Source organism: Vulpes vulpes, chromosome 1, assembly GCF_048418805.1.
Source record: "Vulpes vulpes isolate BD-2025 chromosome 1, VulVul3, whole genome shotgun sequence".
Taxonomy (NCBI): domain Eukaryota; kingdom Metazoa; phylum Chordata; class Mammalia; order Carnivora; family Canidae; genus Vulpes; species Vulpes vulpes.
In genome coordinates this window covers 1,101,451-1,121,954 of record NC_132780.1, presented here as the reverse complement: position 1 = coordinate 1,121,954, position 20,504 = coordinate 1,101,451, and the positions used below count along the sequence as shown (strand labels likewise).

At 33.8% G+C, this 20,504-nt stretch overlaps 1 protein-coding gene across 3 annotated transcripts in view; it reads right to left on the bottom strand.

Moving 5' to 3' along the window:
• Positions 1-20,504, bottom strand: part of URI1 (URI1 prefoldin like chaperone) — a 68,630-nt gene that overhangs the window by 34,811 nt on the left and 13,315 nt on the right. For all 3 annotated transcript variants that reach the window (XM_072749653.1, XM_072749664.1, XM_072749668.1), the window contains exon 2: positions 10,774-10,808. In XM_072749653.1, the coding sequence (XP_072605754.1) occupies positions 10,774-10,808 (35 nt within the window). The remainder of the gene's footprint in view (positions 1-10,773; positions 10,809-20,504) is intronic.

The following is a 20,504-nucleotide window of genomic DNA, read 5'->3' as shown; positions in this document are numbered from 1 at the left end:
ATTAAATAAAGTTAGTGCTCAATATGCCTTATTTTGGTAACCACACCTGGAAAGGGGGGACTTCCTATCAAAACACCTCTTTTGTATAAAAAGAACAGTAGATTCAACCACAGGTAATACAAGAAGCCAATGTCAGTATTCCAAATCAAGTTTGTTGTTTTAAATTTGTCACTAATTGTCTCTTAAACAAAAATGTGGACATACTGGAGAATGGTTTAAGATCAGAGTTGCTATTTCTAAATTCTGAGTTGTTTTCTAAAAATATAGAAACAAAAAAAGAGAGAGAGAGAGAGAATAAAAAAGAAAAGAAAGACAAAGAATTTAAAATGCAGCCCATGCAAGGCAGTGTCTCTGGGAGAAATTATGGTTTGAGAAACTCTCTCTTAAAGATTCCACTAGTGGAAATACCCCGGATCAAACTAAACACCTTGGTCAAAGAGTGTGTCTATCTGCCTACAAATAGTCCCTCTAATATTCAGAGATTAAATAATTCCATTACAGATCACAAAGCCTACGCATCAGAAAATACAAAAATGATTCTAAGTAGGGGATCTTTATTTGCACCAAAATTTGAAGTTTATTTCTTCTATTTTACTACACTTAGAAACATAATCTTTAGACACTGTAGTCATACTAAAATATGTAGTAAAAAGAGACAACTGCTTAATTTTTTTTCAAATGGAAAATAAAGCCCAGATATAATTAGGATAAACCACTCAAGCCCACTTATAACATACAGACCTCCTTGGTCTGGAGGTCTTCATCTTATTCCTTATAGATTAGGTTTAGGCTTCAATTCTTAATTTTAAAAAATTATCCAATAAATAAGATTTAATTTGCAAAAGAAATCCTCGTACAATGTTCCTTATAGAAATCTAATAAGAACTAAAGCACTGCTATAAGTCATATATAATAAACTTTTACAATCATCTTTTGAATCTTGCTAATCATGTGCTATATGCCTTCTGAGAAGCACTTTTTGTTTTAAAAAGCAGCAGCAAAGGATGTAGCACTCTACAAATTAGCCTTAACCTTAAGGATGAAGATCAGGACGGATCCCGTGGGAAACACCTTATTTTCATAGGGCTGTGAAAAGTATGAGTGCAAGTTAAAGGATTTGTTTGCTCAAGTATTTACGCTGATGTCCACGACTTACTCTGAAATCCATCAGGGAAAAATGGATTAATGCGTTGAGATAAAGATGGATATGATCGAGGTTCACCTACACAATTCTTTTAACTTTTCTGTATGTTTGAAGATTTCCATGATAGAACATTAGGAAGGAGATGGAATATGAAAGCGAGACTAGACTTTAATCTTCTTAAATGCAACTGACAAATCTTTGGGGTTTGTTTCTTGGATTTTTTAAAAGATTTTATGTATTTATTCATGAGAGACACAGAGAGAGGCAGAGACACAGGCAGAGGGAGAAGCAGGCTCCCCGCGGGGAGCCCGATGTGGGACTCAATCCCAGGACCCCAGGGTCACGCCCTGGGCTGAAGGCAGACGCCCAAACCCTGAGCCACCCAGATGCCCCGAATGACAAATCTTTGTAAAGAAAAAAAGTTCTACATCCCTTGTTTGAGGCAAGAAGTCTCCAATTTTCATCTTTAAATAATAAAAAAGGGAAATAAAATTTAAATCACTGATGGAAATAAGATTTTGCTAATTTTCAACTTAAAGCAGGAAGCTGGAATAGGCAGAAATGTTGACACTAAGCCTGTGGGTTTTTAAGTCTTTTATCATTCGCTCTCCCTTTATCTAAGGTCCTAAACTAAAAAAAGCAGGAAACACCAAGTGATGGTCAAAAAGGGAAAAAGGAAATGGGCTTTACATTCCAATACTATCTTGGTTAATCTGGGGCAGAGTTAATTTAAGATTTTAAGAAATTACAACATCCAGAGATTTGGTATATAAGGAATATAAGTAACTATATAATCTTATTTAGAAATGATTTTTAGCCCATCATACCCACTCTAGAACTTCCGGTTAAGAATTCAAGAAAACCTTTGTTTCAATTCAATTCACCATTTATTGAGCTTCTCCTCTGCAACTGAGCCTTATGCCATATGCTGCAGGGATCATCACTCAAATACAGCACGCCTTTTTTATATCTTTGCATTGCTTCTTTGTTAAAGATCACTAGCTTGATGGATGCCTGGGTTTTTACCTCTAAAATTAAGAAAATAAAGAAATATTAAATTCAGGCATAGATTTTATGTATGTAAAGAAAAAAGTCTTCTCATTACTAAAGAAAGGAATGATAATGATTTTTTTTTCAAAGTAACCTCTTTAAAAGTCTAAGTAAATTATTAAGGTCAGAGTAAACAAAAAAATTCTTTAAAAAAAAGGATCACATTGCTGAAGGATCTATCATTTGGCAGGAAGGGGAACATATTAAAAATTAAAATAATCTGCATTTAATTAGTATTATTTTTTTTTATTTTTTTAAAGTTATTTATTATTATTTATTCAGAAAGACACAGAGAGAGGCAGAGACACAGGCAGAGGGAGAAGCAGGCTTCCTGTGGGGAGCCTTATGCAGAACTCGATCCTAGGACCCCGGGATCACCACCTGAGCCAAAGGCAGATGGTCAACCACTAAGCCACACAGGTGTCCCAATATGATTTTTTTTAATGGTCATGGCAAAATACTATTAAGTGAAATCTATGACAAAATTCAGGCAATATGGTGGCATATTCCTTTTTCTCGACTCTTTATATCTAGGAAAACTTACATCATCAGAAGATGCTGATGAAACAGTCTGTTCTTTATTTTTATGAGTCCATCGAAAACTTTTACTAGAAATAGATACAACGATGAACCTAATAAACACTTGTAATTTTTCTAAAGTTAATGAAAGTATCAAAAAGAGAGTGCAGTTAACATCCTACTAGATTTCCACAGTTTAACTTCTCAAAAATGAGAAAATAGAGTACAATGGATGATAAACAGCAAAGTGGGACAGAGGAATTGTTTCCAGTGCTCCCTGCCAACAAACATGTGCATGTGACTTCAGACTTGTCAGTTGTCACGGGTACCTGTTTCTTCACTCATTAGCATTCTTTTGCTCTAAGAATAAAATGAGATGTGAATCTGAAGAAAGTTTTAAAATTATACAAAACCACATCACTCTAAGTGTGAAAGAAATGCCCCAAGGTACCTCTTAGTTCAGTTAGCTTCAGGGGAAGAGTTTACAGGTCAGTTTAATTTTATTTTCTGAGTTCTCTACAACTGACACATATTTTTTGTGACAAATCAGAAAGGAGGGGCCTTTCAGAAAAGATGAGTTTAGCTATGCTAAGTTTATAACCAACTTAAGCTTTGACTGAGCCAGTTTCTATTTAATTCTACTTTGTAAGTATAGTTTCAACTTTCCAAAATATATTTTAGAAAAAAGAAAACTTTTTGTGTATTGTTTTCTTAGAACAGTGACTCATAGCCCTGTCTGGTCCCTGATAGCTATGAGAAACTGATAAAAACACTAGATTCTTTCCTGAGAAAAAGTCCTTGAATTCTGCATATAATTTCAATAGAAGCCACTCAGATCCCTTGAGGTCACAGTTTTTTCTAAAGAGGTCTTAAACAGTTAAAAAAAAAAAAAAAAAAAAAAGCAATCCTGGTTTTAAACCCATCAAATATCTAAAATGTTCAAAATTATCTTCAATTCTGTTGATTTAAATAAAAGAAAAATAGGAAAACCATCCCCAATTCAGTCATGAGTTCAATATAAGTTAATAAAAACGTTAAATCATATGGATGTCTCCATTTTTTTACTGCCTACATTTTCCTTAGTCATACAATGACACCCACTGTTGTTAGAACCTATTAGAATTTAGACTTTTGTATCTCAAAACAAGAAAAAGCACCCTGGATTAGTATCTTAAGTGATCTGCCTCTCAGTCAAGCACTGCTGTTGCAATATTAACACCTTCATCCTCACATGGTACTCTTCCGAGCTTGAAAGCTTTATTGTATGAAAGAAAATAAAAAAACTCAAAGTGCAAGGAAGTGTAGTTTTCAAACCCAACATAGTTAAAATAGAGATGAAAAGTCATTAGGTCATTAGGTATGCCAAGTCAAACTGAGGTGTAGCATTAATCAGATATTCAACTGGACTTAAGGCTGGTTGTTGGAAATTGTAAATCAATCTTTAGGATGGACAGTGAAAATACACAAAGAAGAGATGTAATTACAATTCTTATGAAATCTCTAATTTTATTTTTAGAATTTCTCTATTAAAAAAATTCCCCACAATGCATTTGCATTTCATTTTCAGAAAAGCATCAAGTAAAAAAAAAAAAAAAGAAAGAAAGAAAAAGAAAAGCGTCAAGTATTAAACTAGTGGGATTCTTACAAATCATGATTCAGGCGCACCTACGTGGCTCAGATAAGCATCTACCTTCAGCTCAAGTCATAATTCCAGGGTCCTGGGATGGAGTCCTGCATGGAGCTCCCTGCTCAGTGGGAAGTCTGCTTCTGCCTCACCCTCTCCCTCTGTGTGTGTGTGTGTCTCTCTCTCTCTCTAATAAATAAAATCTTAAAGATTAGGGAACTACTAGAAGTAACAAATTCTAGTAACAATTTAAAAATCATTAACTTAAAAAAAAAAAAAAAAGGAAAAAAGCATTTACAATTTGACCTTGGTGACAAAAATAAACATACAGAATTAAAAAGCTGAAGGGAATGAAACAAAATGTTTTAAGAGGGAGAATTAGCTTCTTTTTAGAATTACGAGTAAATTTATCTTTATCTTTTATTTATCTTTATCTTCATTCTTTTTTATTTCAACCTTTCTATATGTAAGTATGTAGTCATTTTATACTCAGGATAAAAAATTAAAAACCTAATTCAGATTTTGTTTTTAAAAATATCATCCTTAAAACGTTCAACTTAATCTTTTTCTTTTGCAAATCAATCTGCTTTAAAACATCACATGCAAAAATTGCAAAACTTAACTTCTCAAACCCATATACTAAAATACCATGCCATTAGGAAAGAAAAAAAAGAAAACTATGCAGGAACTTAAAGAATGACAGGGAATGGGATTTGTATAGATGATTCCTCCCTCTTGCCCTTGTCCCTAGGGACACTTTCATATATAAGTACAGAGATTCCATCAACAAAAGCATATAAAACCTTCAGAAGGTTTGGAAGTTGCTCTCTACTCTACTGGGGGTAAGGGTGGGAGGGGCAAACAGAAGGTCCTATACAGAACAGTGACTAAAAACTCGTCAGTTAAATGGGGACTCTGAAAAACATGGTTTCCACATTTACCTACCACTGAAAAATGAAGTCATCACTATGAATAATTTTAAGTTTTAAAGATATGCAAATCAATATTTCACAGATTATACATAATAAAATGAAACAAATTTTATGTAAGTAAATGAAGGCAATCCAGGAAAGCACTGTTTCAGGTAATTCCTGAGAAATATACCATAAACTACAGCATTGTTATAATGAAATAGCTCGATGGTTTTGTGGGGCAGAGAATCCCTCAAAACATCAGATACAGATGCACATATCCATCCATCCAACCACACTGATGAAGAACTGAAAGAATTCCAAACAAACATATCTTCATCTGTGTTTTTTTTTTTTTTAAACTACTTAGGTATGCTCTCTTGGTGATTTCCCATTATATACTTTGACTATAACCTATACTAGAAACTAATTATTCTTTTCCTCTAAACAGCATTCTTTGTCTATTTTTTTCTTTGAAAAATAAAAATGCCGAGTATTTGCGTTAGAAGTCCTCTCTGAAAACTGTTGTGATGAGCACTGGGTTCTGTTTGTAAGTGCTGACTCACTAAACTGCACATCTGAAACAAATATTACACTATATGTTAACTAACAGGAATTTAAATAAAAATTAAAAATAAATAAACTCTCATGCCCAAGTGTTTCAGCATTTGTATGCCCAAATTTAAAACTATTCTCTCCGGGACGCCTGGGTGGCTCCGCGGTTGAGCATGTGCCTTCGGCTCAGGGCGTGATCCCAGGGTCTCGGGATCGAGTCCCGCATCAGGCTCTCCGTGAGGGCCTGCTTCTCCCTCTGCCTGTGTCTCTGCTTCTGTGTGTGTCTCATGAATAAATAAAATATTTTAAAAAAAATAAAGCTATTCTTTCCAAAATTAAATGTCTGAACAATATAAAACGCCTTTTTACTTTCACTTAAATCTACTTCAAGTAATTACATAGATATCTTTACTACTTAAAACTCTTTAAAGATAATCTGAAGGAAACAAGACAATGAAGATTTTATAATTCATATGCATACAGTTTATGATAACAAATAACGCCTAACAGAAATATGATGTGTATGTGCCATGCACGTATTTCATTAGATTCTCACAAATCAACAGAAGTAATGTAGCTTTCTTCTTGTGGGATATATTCAATAGAGTAAGTACCTGTGATGCATTAAAAATGGCCATAAATTCTTCATCACTCCTCCCACCAACTGGAGTCATTTCCCACTCTGACCAATACAATGTGGCCTCGCTGCTTCCATTCTTGCTGCCCTGAGATCATCGTGTAAACTGAGCCGATAGAAGAGCACATGGAGAGAGAGGCCTAGCTACCAACCAGCACTGGCCACTAGACTTGGGCATAGGCCATTCTGGACAGCCCAGCTGCCCCAGCCACCAAAAAGCTGCAACCACACAAATGAGCCCAAACAAGAGTAGCAGAACAACACAGGTAAGTCAAGCCCTATAGGCACATCCACAAAATCATATACAAAAAAATGTTGTAGTTTTAATCCACTAAGTTTTGGAGTAATTTTATTAAGGAACAATTAATAATGGATGTAACAGCTTAGGAAGGATATATTTTGCGTTGTAAAACCATAGTCTTAGGAAGGTCGCCATTATTTATTTTTTAAAAATCCAGTACCAAAGTTTATTTGGTAACTCTAAACCTTAGACATTTGACACGAAATGAAATAAAGGATAAGAGTTAACTAATAACTGAGAACAATCTCCAAGGATGAATTAAATGAACAGCATACAGCCTGATTTCATTTTTTGTCAGAAAGGGTGGGAGCACAACCTATAAAAATATATGGATGAATACACATGCACACACACATATACATACATATACACATACACATCCTTTAGGCAAACAATTTCTGGAAACATTTATAAAGGACTAGCAGAAAAGCATTTTACAATGATAACTGGGGATAAGTGTGGGAGAAAAACTACACCCCATTTATACCTTCTAGAAATTCCTAAATTTTGAACTATATAAATACACTGCCAAATTTTAAATTTTTTAGTATAATTTTTTTTTTAAAGTTTCAGGTCTTAAAGAATATATACTGAAATATTTCCACATGGAATATGTTATCAGGTGCACTTCAAAAGCACCGTAGGTGAGAGAAGAGGGTAGTGGGATAGGCTGTTGAAATGCACCAGCTCAGACGACACCACACACTGATAATTACTGAGACTGAGCGATGGGTACATGTGGATTCACAACACACTCACCTTTCGTTTGAAATTCTTCAACAAAAAGTTATCTAAAAACGTTAACATAAAGCTTTAATAATACTGCTTAAAAAGCCATCTCTCCATCAGGATAAAAGAAGATAATGGCATGAATACAAAATATTCAGGAATATTTATAAAGCCTTGGTAAGTTTTTTTTGTTTTCTTTATTCATATGACAATTACAATTTTCAAAAAAAATCTCAGAGCTACTTTTAATATTTGTTGTCTGGGTGTTCTATAGATATTATCTCAATCTTCAACTTAAGTAGTATCATCACTTTACAAGTTAAAAACTGAGAATCTTAGTAATTCTCCCAAGGTTACAGTTAGTAAATGACAGGATTCAAATGTAGGTCTGTGACTCTGAATCCCATGCTCTTTAGGGAAGAATTAAAAAGATAAAAAATTACAGATAATCTACAAACAGAATAATCAAGCCCTGGTGGATTAAACAGTTGGAAGTATATCCATATTTTAATAAGAAAATACTGTGTGGATATTATAATACCTTATTTCCTGAGTTAAGTAAAAAGGATTTTAAGAAAAAACAGGTTGTGTTAAATTTTTCTAATCTTCACTAAATTGAAAACCACTATTAGCTCTAAAAGTGTTGCACAAATTCTCAACTATTAGGCTCAAATCTCTCCTTATTATTCATTATTAACTAAACAAATATTATAAATGTTTCTTGTTCACCAAAGTTCTGGAATTGGAATTAATTTTCTGGAAGTCATTTTTTTGGCGCAGATCCTGTTTGCCCCAGGCCATTTTTACTCCTACTTTTCTATAAATATTTTTGCTTCCTGCCTTACATTTTTTAAAAAATTTAATATCATTTTTGGAGCCTCCAATGTTCATTACTTGTCCCTTAAATAAAAGAATCTTTTAAAATTGCACAAACAAGTATAAACATCACTAGCATGAGAAAGCATCTTTTAAAAATCATATTTTGCATTTCTTTATTCTATTGATGTGTATCTCATGAAGAAGGCAGCTTAGCTATGTGAATTGTATTTTAGACTGGGCTAAAACCAGGGTTAAGAAAACTGAAAAGCAACATGCTTTTAAAAGCAGCATGTAAGACACCCTTAAGAAGCATTCCAGCTTCTGTTCTTCCTTCCTAGCTCTCTGCAAATAGCACAAAATTATTGTGATTTCCCTGTTTAGTGTTCGACTATGAATTCCTCCATGGCAGGGTCGTTCAATTCCAAACAGCAACATAATACTGGCATATGGTAGGAACTCAATCACTGTTTGTAGAATTAACAGAATAAAAATATCACAAGAATTCCACAATGCTCCCAAATAGCTATTTCCTGGCTTTCAGAGGAATGGAGATACTTTGGTTTCAGTTTTTTAATATAATAAATTGGTGAGTTCACTGGCCATTTAGAGTCTAGCAATATCAGATCCTCATTAAAAACAAACAGAAAAGTCTGTTTCCTGAGCCCTAATAGAAATGATTCAGAGGAAAAGCCACTTTTAACTGGAAAAATTATTTTAATTTTTGAATGCATAAATAAGGTACTATATTACTTTAAGATAGGTGTAGGTAAATATCTAAGCTTCTCTAGTTTGGAAAGCTTTGGAAAACTGGAAAGTGAGATTGAGAGTCACATTAACCTGCTCTGAAATAAATGTCATATTTCTATTTGTCAATGGTTACCAGGGCTTGGGCACAGCTATAGAATCTGCAAAGTAAAATGTTATATATAATTATATATCTTTGGTCGTCATTTACTCAAACATTTATTAAGTGCCTATAATATGCCAAACACAGTAGGAGGTGCTGTGGATTAAAAAAAAAAAAAATGAAGACATGTCCCTCGGCCTTAAGGAATTTTCAGTCTCACAGGGATAGAGTCTTGCAAAACAAACCAGAAGCAAGTTATTCACACATTTGCTTCAATTAGTATCTGTCCTTAGTGAATCCAACCTTTTACTGATTTCCTGAATTTCTTACCAAACCAATAGAGGGAAGTCCACACGAATAAAATTTCCCCTGAGTTATTTGTAAAATAGATCACTTTGGCCAAATTAGTGGGAAACAGAGGGCTAAAGGGGAATGGTTAATTCTTTGGCCAAGTACTTGAATTTCAAGTTTCAACCTGGACTGAATATATAATGAAAAGCGAATGTCCATCATGGAAATGTTGACAGACTTACACCACCAGCAGATGCAACTACAACACTGCATTTATTGAAAATTAATGAAGTCCCTGAATTTTTATTTATAAAGTGGATATTATTAGTTTTAGATTATTTTCTGCAAGCCAATAGTCAGAATTTAATAAGATGATGTGTACAGATTGTACCGATTTTCACTCTTATCCACCACTTGCAGCCTATGTGCATTTAAACCAAAAAACATTTGATATACACTAACTATAAATTATTTCCTTGGAGATCTCTCAGGCATGAAGAAAAAGCCTCTTAAAATAAATTTAAAATATTATATGCTTGATGGTGTATAACCAAAGGTTTAATCTCACCACTAAAGGGGCAGTTACCATGATTTTGCAATAACCCTGCAGACAATAATCAAGACAGCTCCTGTTGTTCTCTCAGTAAAATCTTCGTAAACACAGCATGGATATATTGTAATTTGATATCTGTAAGATCAACAGCTATACCTCATGACAACTCATAATATAAGATTTTATTCACCATTAAATTGAGCATTTTCCTCAGAAGACTTAGGAAAGTATGTTATTTACCAAGCATTGTCCTATTAACTAAAGATTAGCACATTAAAACAGATATGCTTTCTTTCTCTCTACACTCTGAAAAAAGTACAGTCCATAAGAAAGCTCAGAAATGTAGGCAATTAATTAGATTTTTCAAACTTCAGGGAAATGTAGATATTTCCATCAGTATTTTAAAACAACTGATTCCAAATTATTATTCTACTACAAATATACGAATATTCCCCAAATACAGCCCTCTGCAATTAACCAGGTTCAAAAACGTCTCAGTTGCCACCTTATAATGATATTAATATTATTCTAATTTGAAAAAAAGAAAAGAAAGGAAAAAAGAAGGCAATTAGAATAAACACAAATGGTGACACAATTTCAGGAAATCAGGGAACACGTAATTCAGTAAACGGTGAAGGACAATATAAATTAGTATCAAAAGCATTCAAAATGGAGATTACTAGAAGAATTCAATTACAGGTTACAAAAAATAATAATAATATACTTTATTTAAATACAAATAGATGACCCCCATCAGTATTTCAGAAATAATATAAAACCATCTTTCACTCACCAATGCTGGATTTTCTCTTGGCAGTTAGTGACCACCTGTCATGAAAACAGATAACTACTCATGAAAAAACAGGGCTATACACAAAGCTACAAAATCAGTGTATCAGAAAACTAGAACAGTGGCTTTACAGATTTAATAGCATCTCAGTATACATTTTTATTTGTCAAATGCACAGAGATGTGACTGTTAGTTTTTAAGCAGCACACTTTATCATAACCCCCTAATGCAGGCTGATAACTGCAGAACAAATTACAGCCTTCCAATTCATACTTTGCTACAAAACCCGCTTCATAACTATTAGGTGACATATGATATAAGATAACTAGTATTTTGTACAATCTACAGACCTGCTTTCAATGTTACATATTTTGTAGAATACGCAAATGTTATAAATAACAAAAAACCAATGCAACATCAACATTTCATCACTAAAAAAAAAAAAAAAATGACAGTAGTAAAAATATTTTATTTTGTCAGTATATCTCCAAATGTTTTCACCTGTAATTTTTATTCTGACGCATTAAAAATGAGTTCAGTGATATTTTTCTACTAACATTTTCAAGAAGAAATACTTGGGATAAAGAGATGCTCTGAACAGCCCATTTGTTCCCTCAGTGAATTATGGTAAAATTTTAAGCACTTAATAGCCATTTTAAACTATGTTTATAATACAGAAACAATAAAATTAAGTACAAAAGTTATTTGCTTTCCTTAAAGACAGTTCAGCAGATTCTCAAAATTGAGGGGAAGGGGAGGGAGAGAACAACACTAACCAATGAGGAAAAGAGACACTTGAATGGCAATTTTAAAAATAACACTGTTTTCAAAGATTATGAATTGTTTTTAAATTGCCCACTAATAAAAATTTTAAACAAAAATCTCAAATACTACAACACCATTTGAGATACAGAGAAACTAAGGGATACAAGCCAAAATGCTCAATACAAGGCCATGTGAAAAAGACAGCAGCAGCATCTGGTTTGAAACACACTGCTTTAGTTCACCATTCTAAACACCAATATTGCCTCTTGTCTCTCTTGCTCAATGTTTCACCCAAAAATCACAAGACTTTGGGGGGGGGGGGGGGGAGGCTGTCACTAAATTCCTATTATAACATTTAATTCCTGAAATAAATGTCCTCCTTTGGTACATTTTAAATACTAAGGCAGCAATCCTGTATCAAAATACATGCTGTAATCAGATACCCAACCATACTACACATTAACTCAGCATAAAAAGTCCGTTTTAGAATGAAGATCTCTCAGTAAGTATCAATCACATAGCAACACTTAATAACAGTGGTAATATATAATAGAGTACTGACTTTACATCTGGAAGAACCAGGCTAAAACTACATCAATCCATTTCACTGTTTCTGATTTGGCAGTAATTATAAAATAGACAAACAGAATTAAATGTAAATTGAAAAAGAAAAAAATCTTCATGAAATCCTTTTCATAAAGTTCCTCTTTAACAACCCCATTAAAAGATGAGACCCAAAAAACAGTCAGGATGCTTTCCAATCCCAATGCATGTGTTTCCAAGCATGAAGTGAGCCAAAAGCACAAAAAGAAAAGCCCTGCAAACCATAAGAGCAGAATGTTCATTAACCTCTACATGATAATCCTTTCGTAGCTGCATATTAACTAGTTACATATTCATAATCATTTACATTATTTAAAGGACCTTCGATGAAATTTTCTAAGCAATATCCATTAGTGACAGTGTTAAAGGTTATAGAAGATAGTCTACTTAATGTTTCCAGGAAGCCTTTTTAATTAGTAAATATGTAAATTTGGCACATATGCTTTTTATGTTTAAAAAACAAGTCCCTAGTAGAATGGCATGTGTTCTTACATCACCCCCCACGGTCTAGTCTCCACTTTGCTTTAGCTATCTTTTCCCCACCCTACCATCCCCCTAACCCCCTTCCCTTTCCTAAAGTAGTCTCCCCAAGAACAGACATTAAAGGATAAAAAAACAAAAATCCATTTCACAATTTATAACAAATTTTCACCATCAAAATATTGTTTTACATTAAAGTCTTTATTAATTACATTCAGGATTTAGAACAACAGAGACTTCTGTTAGGTGAAATCAAAGGTATAGGCTCTGTATTCTGAGCATCAGAAATAAAGGAAAAGGGGAGAGAGGCAGGTATGATAATACCTAGAACAGCTTTCTGATAGGACTACAGTTATCTTTGTTTACATGAGTTTCATAGCCCAGTTACTTCCCCAAACCATTTAAACCCAAGCAGTTATACTCTTTATTTTGAAGGATCATTCTAGTTCTCTTGTCTTTTACAGCAAGTTATTCAAAAGAAAATATTAGTAAATTTCTACAACTTCAACTGTCAAGGAAAATTTTAGAAGAAAGAAAAATCTGATTATTTAAAGTGGAATCTGCATGGGTTAAAAAGAGTATCTAATTTTCCTTCAGAAAATGGACTCAGATTAATTCCTTTAAGTATTAAATAAAATGAACCTGCTTCTGTAAGAAACTCTTGAAAAACAAAGTAAAACAACAAAAAGCATTTCATTACTTTGTTGTCCTTCACAGAAGCTTTTTAAAGTAAGATGGCTACCAAGCAACAGTAATAGTTTTTTAAGTTAAACCTGCCCAAACATGCAACTATTACTCCTGAAGAAAAAAATCTTACTGAATCATTTTCATAAAAAGAATTGGTTAGTAGGCTTCAACTATTAAAATAATTGACCTAGTAAATTCTTTAATGTGACATAATCGCACTTAGAGCCAGAAACTTATAAATAAAATATGTGCTTATGTAGTAGCACAGCACTAAGACCACAGCAAAGAAAAAGGACTATGAGTTGACTTATCACTTTTTAAGATACATTCTATCATCAGGAGTCTTTACCAACAACCCAGTACTGAGAAGGTCCGCGGTGCACTTTGTAATTCAAAACCGCCTTACCCTAGGAGTAGTAACAATGGTATATGCCAAGACTTCATAAGATGAAGATCAAGCTACCACAGCTCCCTAAGGTAGGTTATAACCTCTCCTTAAAGCAAAGAAACCCATGTGCAAAACTGAAGTATCTTATCCAGTATTATGCAACTCTGCCCAGGAACCGGTATGAGATCAAATCAGTTTTAGAACCAGGCCTATCTAACCTCAAAGCCCATACTCACTGGATTGGACTATCTCCAACCATCATGCATCTTACTGGGTAACAGAAGAAAAGCAGCTATTTGCATCTACGGTCTTTCTTTTGTAAAACACTGACTGCTGCTGCTACTTCTCCACTTCATCCACAAACCCACATGCACACATAAAGAAGATCTTACGAATGTCAGTAAAAGCAAATAAGCCTGAATTCACCAACTGTCTAATAAAAACCCTCATTTCTTCTGATGCCTCATACAGCTCTTAGGTCAAGTGACTATAAATAGATTTCCCAAGCCCCATATACTTCTGTGCATTGAGGGGCGGGGGGAAGGAGAAAGGCTAGGCCTCTAATTACTATCACATCTCATCATATTTTTGAGGCAGTTGTTACTGAGTTAGATGCCCAGGATGACAACGGTAGACAACGAGCCCAACAATCTCTTTTTCTTGATGTCAGTGTCTAGCTAACATACATGCAAGTTCTGTTACGAAGGTTAAAGTAATACTTGATAAATTTTAAAGTCAATAAAATACATGGAACATGGAAATAACAATTCCTCTGGTGTTTTTCCTCAGAAATAACTTTCTAAAAATTATTTTATAGAGGAAGAAATGAATGATTTACCTTGTATAAGATCCCCATTATTTATTTCCATTTGTGCTATTTATTTTGGTAAGAGACCACAAGGGGGCATCCACCCGAGAGTCTTCCCTGTTAAACACGGTGCCACATTAAAATTAGACTGGAACAGAAAGCCTGAACGGGTATGCTTGCACAAGTCTCGAATGATACTTCTCTCAAACAAGCTCCACTTCACTTCTAAAACCCCCTTTACCTCTATTTCGATTTCAAATTCTCCCTGTACGGGTTGATATACAGAATAATAATCTGAGGATTGTATTAATCAGAGCTGTCTAAATTTATACAATGTACTGCTCTTGTTAGATTGTCTTCAGACAGACCGTCCAATTTTGGGTTTTAAAGCTGCTGCTGAATCAAAAGGAAAAAGTATCAGCGGTGGCTAAAACCAATGGATACTACACATGTACTGTTATCTGACAATTACTTAAATGGTTGAAAATAATTTCTTCAAGGACATATTGTCAGTTAATTACATAGACGTATAAACGTCATTAGCAAAGTACACAGAGAGTGTACTTCAACAAAACTAGTGAAATATTACAAGTCTTCTTAATAAGCTCTTTGTAAAGAAGGAATTGACTATAGGCTCTTAAAATAAAAACAGCAATAAATCGTAATAAACTGCAACAAACTGAGTATTTCTACATAAAAATTTCAAATAAATTTACTTTCTAAATATGCTGAAAGTCAAAACTACCAAAACTGCTACCAAAAGTTTAACTCCAATTATATAGAGCCACTTGTTAATAACACTTAAATGTCCTTATTCAAAAATGTAGTTAGGACGGAATCAAAATGATCACCTTAATCCTTTTACATTTAGCCCAGTTTTCTCCTACACAGGCTTCTAATGCACTCTCACATTCGAACTCAGTCTCTTTATACACAAATACTAGATTACATCTAACATGCTTTGTACTGTACATCCCACCCCCTTCATGGTTCCACCTACAAATTAGGGCTTTTTTTTTTTCTTTCAGTTATTACTCATAATACCTTGTATAAAGATACAGTTTTGTCACACTGGAAGTATCAGAGACTGATAACATATGCATCCAGCAATATGTCTAAAAATGAAGACTCTGATGTTTGGAGGGTTCTGTTTTTAGGATTACTTGAATTGAGAATCCAGGAAACTCTAACTGTACTGGCTGAAAGCCTAATGAGTTATTATGGGCCATGTCTACTTAATTCATCAATGTACTCCCCTGCCATACGGTAAGCATGTATCAAGACCTTTTTAAAAAGTATAGGTCTACCATCACCTAGCCAAAAACCTCAGTAGATATGTTTCTCAATTTAGAACTTTCATAACAAAGTAATACAGTACACATAATATACATTATGAAAAGCCAACCCCCAATGAAACCCACTTTGAATCAAATACAGTAACACCGGCAACAAAACATATGAATATTCAAAGTAAGTGGAATAAGTGCCTCACTCAAATCAGCTCCAATCAGTTTGTCAACAAATGAATATGCCACATACTTAGGCATAACTTTGTTTTCGGTGCTTTTTAGACTTCTGAATTGCAGATTGGGGATTGTGACCTGTATTTCTGAATGTGAAATAATGCTTGAATTGCAGCTTGCATGCCTACTGTTTTACCAGAGATACCATTTTGTCTCCTTCTCTTGTATTTACATCACTGATCCATTTTGAATTAGTTTTGTATACTGACCATTGACCGCTGAGTTTGAGAAAATTGAGGATATTGTCATCTAAAGGTTCATAATCTGAGGCTTAATTTATATTCTCATCTTTATCATCATTTCTGTCCAGTTGAGCTTCATTATAGGTCAACAGAAAATAACCAAATTAAAGCCCAGAGATTTGAAAAACAAAAGAACTGAAAATACAGAAAAGACCAATAAGAGACCTGTAAAACATTGTATAACTTAAAACCCAGAAAGAAAGAGCAAATGTGATAGAAGCAGTATTTGACCCTACCATGACAAGATTTTCTAAGCTATCAGCCAACATTTAAGAAGCTCCAAGAACCTCAAGCAAGAGAGAAAAAATTACATCAAGGAACAATATACTTACATGAATGAAAACAACCCCCAAGAGAGAAAATTCTCTAAGCAGCAAGTAGAAAAAGCAAGGAGGAAATACAATGCCTTCAAAGTAGCAACTTAGAAGAGCTACAGCAAACTACAACAAAAAATGATGGAAATCAGAAAATAAGGTAAAATCTTAAAGTGCTGAAAAAATAACTGAAAATCTCTAATTTTGTAAAGCAAATAGATCCTCCAACGTGAAGGAAAAATAAAAACATTTCCACACAAAAAAGAATTCTTCAACAAATTTTCACTAAAAGAAATACTACAGGTAATCACAGGATGTGATGGAGCTGCTAGCTAACGCCAAGGTGATAATCATTCTGCAATATATAAGCGTATCAAATCAACATATTATTCACCTTAAGTTAATATAATGGTATATGTCAATTACATTTCAAAGAAGCTGGGGAAAAGTGCTACAGTGGCTATTTAGAGTAACATAAAGGCAGAGAGAACTAAAGGGCAACTGCACAGGTAACTTTAAAAAATAAAGGTAAATCAGTATTGATCACATGGAACAATTATATACAGTACTGTGCTTAAAATAGAATTAAAACGCATGAAAACAATAATGCAAGTAGGATGAATAACAACAAATAGTCGTTGTGATTTCTAGGAAAAATTACCCTAGTAAAAAAAGGATAGTAGAAAGCTACAGCATAAAGTACACAGCATATCTAACACTAACATATATATTACTTATCACCACAGCTAAAAAAAAAAAAAAAAAAAAAAAAGTATAAATGAGCTCACAGAGAGGAGAAAATGCAGTACGACACATCTGATTAAATCAAAGGAAGGACCAAACAAACAAATAAATAAAGCAGAGAAAAAAGAACATAAAAGTAGGTCAAACAGACCCACAAGGAGTTACCACTTCACACTCCTTAGGATGGCTCATAAGGAAGGAGGGAGGGGGAGGAAGGGGAGAGGAGAAAAGAGGAAAGGAAGGGGCGGAAGAAAGGGAGAAAGAAGGGAAGGGAAGGGAAGGGAAGGGAAGGGAAGGGAAGGGAAGGGAAGGGAAACAAGGGTTAGCAAGGATGCAGAAAAACTGAAACTCTTGTGCACCAGCAGTGGGAATGTAAGATGGCACAGCCACCATGGAAAACACTAAGGTGTGGTTCCTAGAAATCAAACACAGGATTACGTACGATCCAGCAATTCCACTTCTGGTTATGGACCCAAAAGGGTTGAAAGCAAGGTCTCAAATATGTCTGTACACTCACAGCAGCATTATTCACAATAGACAAAAGGTGAAAGCTATTCATTCATGTCCATCAATGAATGATTAACAAAATCCAATGTATACATACAATAGGGAATACTATTCAGCCTTTAAAAATTCAGAAGTTCAGGGATCCCTGGGTGCTGCAGCGGTTTGGCGCCTGCCTTTGGCTCAGGGCGCGATCCTGGAGACCCGGGATCGAATCCCATGTCGGGCTCCCGGTGCATGGAGCCTGCTTCTCCCTCTGCCTGTGTCTCTGCTTCTCTCTCTCTCTCTGTGTGACTATCATAAATAAATAAATTTTTCAAAAATTAAGAAGTTCAGAAATTTAAAAAAAAAAAGTTTAGAAATATACTATAATATGGGTAGACCTTAAAGACATTATGCTGAGTAAAATAATAGTCACGAAAGGGCAAATACTGTAAGTTTCTACTTATGTGAGATCCTACAGTAGTCAAATTTATATAGACAGAATGTAAAATAGTAGTTGCCACCACATGGAGGAAGGCATTACAGAGTTACTTCCTAATGCATAGTTTGTTTTACAACATAAAGAAAGTTCTGGAGATGAATGGTCAGAATGGTTGCAAAACAACCTAAATGTACATAATGTATCTGAAATGTACACTTACAATTATTCAAATGATTGTATGTTAGACATATTTTATTCCAATTTTAAAAAGAAAAAAAGTCAAGTAGAAGGGTGACAGAATGAAAGCATTTCAATAACCTCCTAATATAGAAATTAACTAAATAGCCTAAGTAAAAGGGTATTCAGACTGAAGTTTTAAAACCACAACTATATGCTATTTATATATTTTTTTATTTTTATTTTTTAATTTTATTTATTCATGAGAGACACAGAGAGAGAGAGGCAGAGACACAGGCAGAGAGAGACACAGGCTCCATAAAGGGAGCCCAACGTGGGACTCGATCCCAGGTCTCCAGGATCACGCCCTCAGCCAAAGGCGGCACTAAACCGCTGAGCCACCGGGGCTGCCCTATATGCTATTTATAAACAGACATGCTAAACATTAACAGATTGAACTTAAAAGATATATTATGAAAAGAAACAAAACCAAAATAAGCTCATGTAATCATACTAATACTCGATGAAAAACTCAAAAACAAAAAGCATCAGGAGAGATATGAATATTTTAGAATGATAAAAATATCAACTCACCAGTAAGTTATAACAGTATTAAATTTGTGTGCACCAAACAACACAACCTTAAACAGTATAGAACAAAGGATGGATAAAACAGAGAAAAATATAAATTCACAACCCTAGTGGAAATTCTAATACACAACTAACTCTTTGCAACTGATAGAATTAGCAAATAAAAAAACTCACCAAGGATATAAAATACCGAACACTACATGTAACCAACTTGAGCTAAGAAACATAAAAAACTCAAAAACTGCAGAACTCACTTTCTTTCCAAATAAATTATGGAACACGGACTAAAACAGATCATATAGTGGGCCACAAGGTAAGTCCTAAATTTCAGTTTTGTAAGCTGTGTTCTCTGACCAGAATAGAAGTAAATACACTGTCATACTCAATGTTAAGAAATTAACAGATTTCCAAATGGGCCAATGAACAAATTACAATAGAAATCAGAAAATATTTTAATTGGGTGATGATGAAAATAATACACAAAATATGTATACGTATATATGAAATCATCACCTTAGATCACCTTAAATGGTACGAAAACTTAAAACTCAAAATGCCTATGTTACAATGAAAAGCAAAAATCAGTGACTTGATTTCATCTCTACCAGCTCTCATCTCAAAAAGCTAGAAAAAAAAATCATAACCAAAGGGAAATTTTTAAAAGGAAGATTAAAAACAAATAATGATAAAGGGACTCAACTTACTAAAGAAAAAAGTCAAAAATTGCTCCTTAAAAGATTGATTAAACTGATAAACTCATAGAAAGACAAATCAAGGAATCAAGGAGAAAAACACATGCACACAAACTGCAAATAAAAGGAACTTTTATAAGGATATCATTACCAAATCTGTAGATATTAAAAAGGGAATATTATGAATAACCCAAGGCCAATAAATATGAAAACGCAAAAAGAAAAATTCCCTGAAAACCCCATGTCTAAAACTGACACAATCAGAAATAGAAAATATGAATAGTCCTTTTACAAACAGAAATTAAGACCATATTTTAAAATATCAACAGAAGACAATACTAGGTCTAGACAGCTTCACTGATAAATTACTTCAAACACTTAAGTTACAAAACAATACCAGTAGTACACAAGTTTTTTTTATAAAGTGCACAAAAATGAGTTATTTTATGAGGCCAACATAACCCTGACACCAAAACCAAACATGATCATTACAAAAACAAAATGAAACAAAAACTACTACACACTAATATCCCTCACGAAACACAAGATGCCATAACAAAATATGAAATTTGATCTGACATTATATGAAAAGATAAACACATCATAACAAGGGGACTTTTTTCCAGAAATACAATGGTGTTTCAGTATTTTAAAAATGACATTAACTCAGTGCATTAACATCTCAACAAAGAAAAAGCAGGCAATAAAATTCAACATCTATTCATGATAAAATGACCAAACTAGGAACAAGAGAACATTTCCTTATTTTCATAAAGACTATCTACAAAAAAC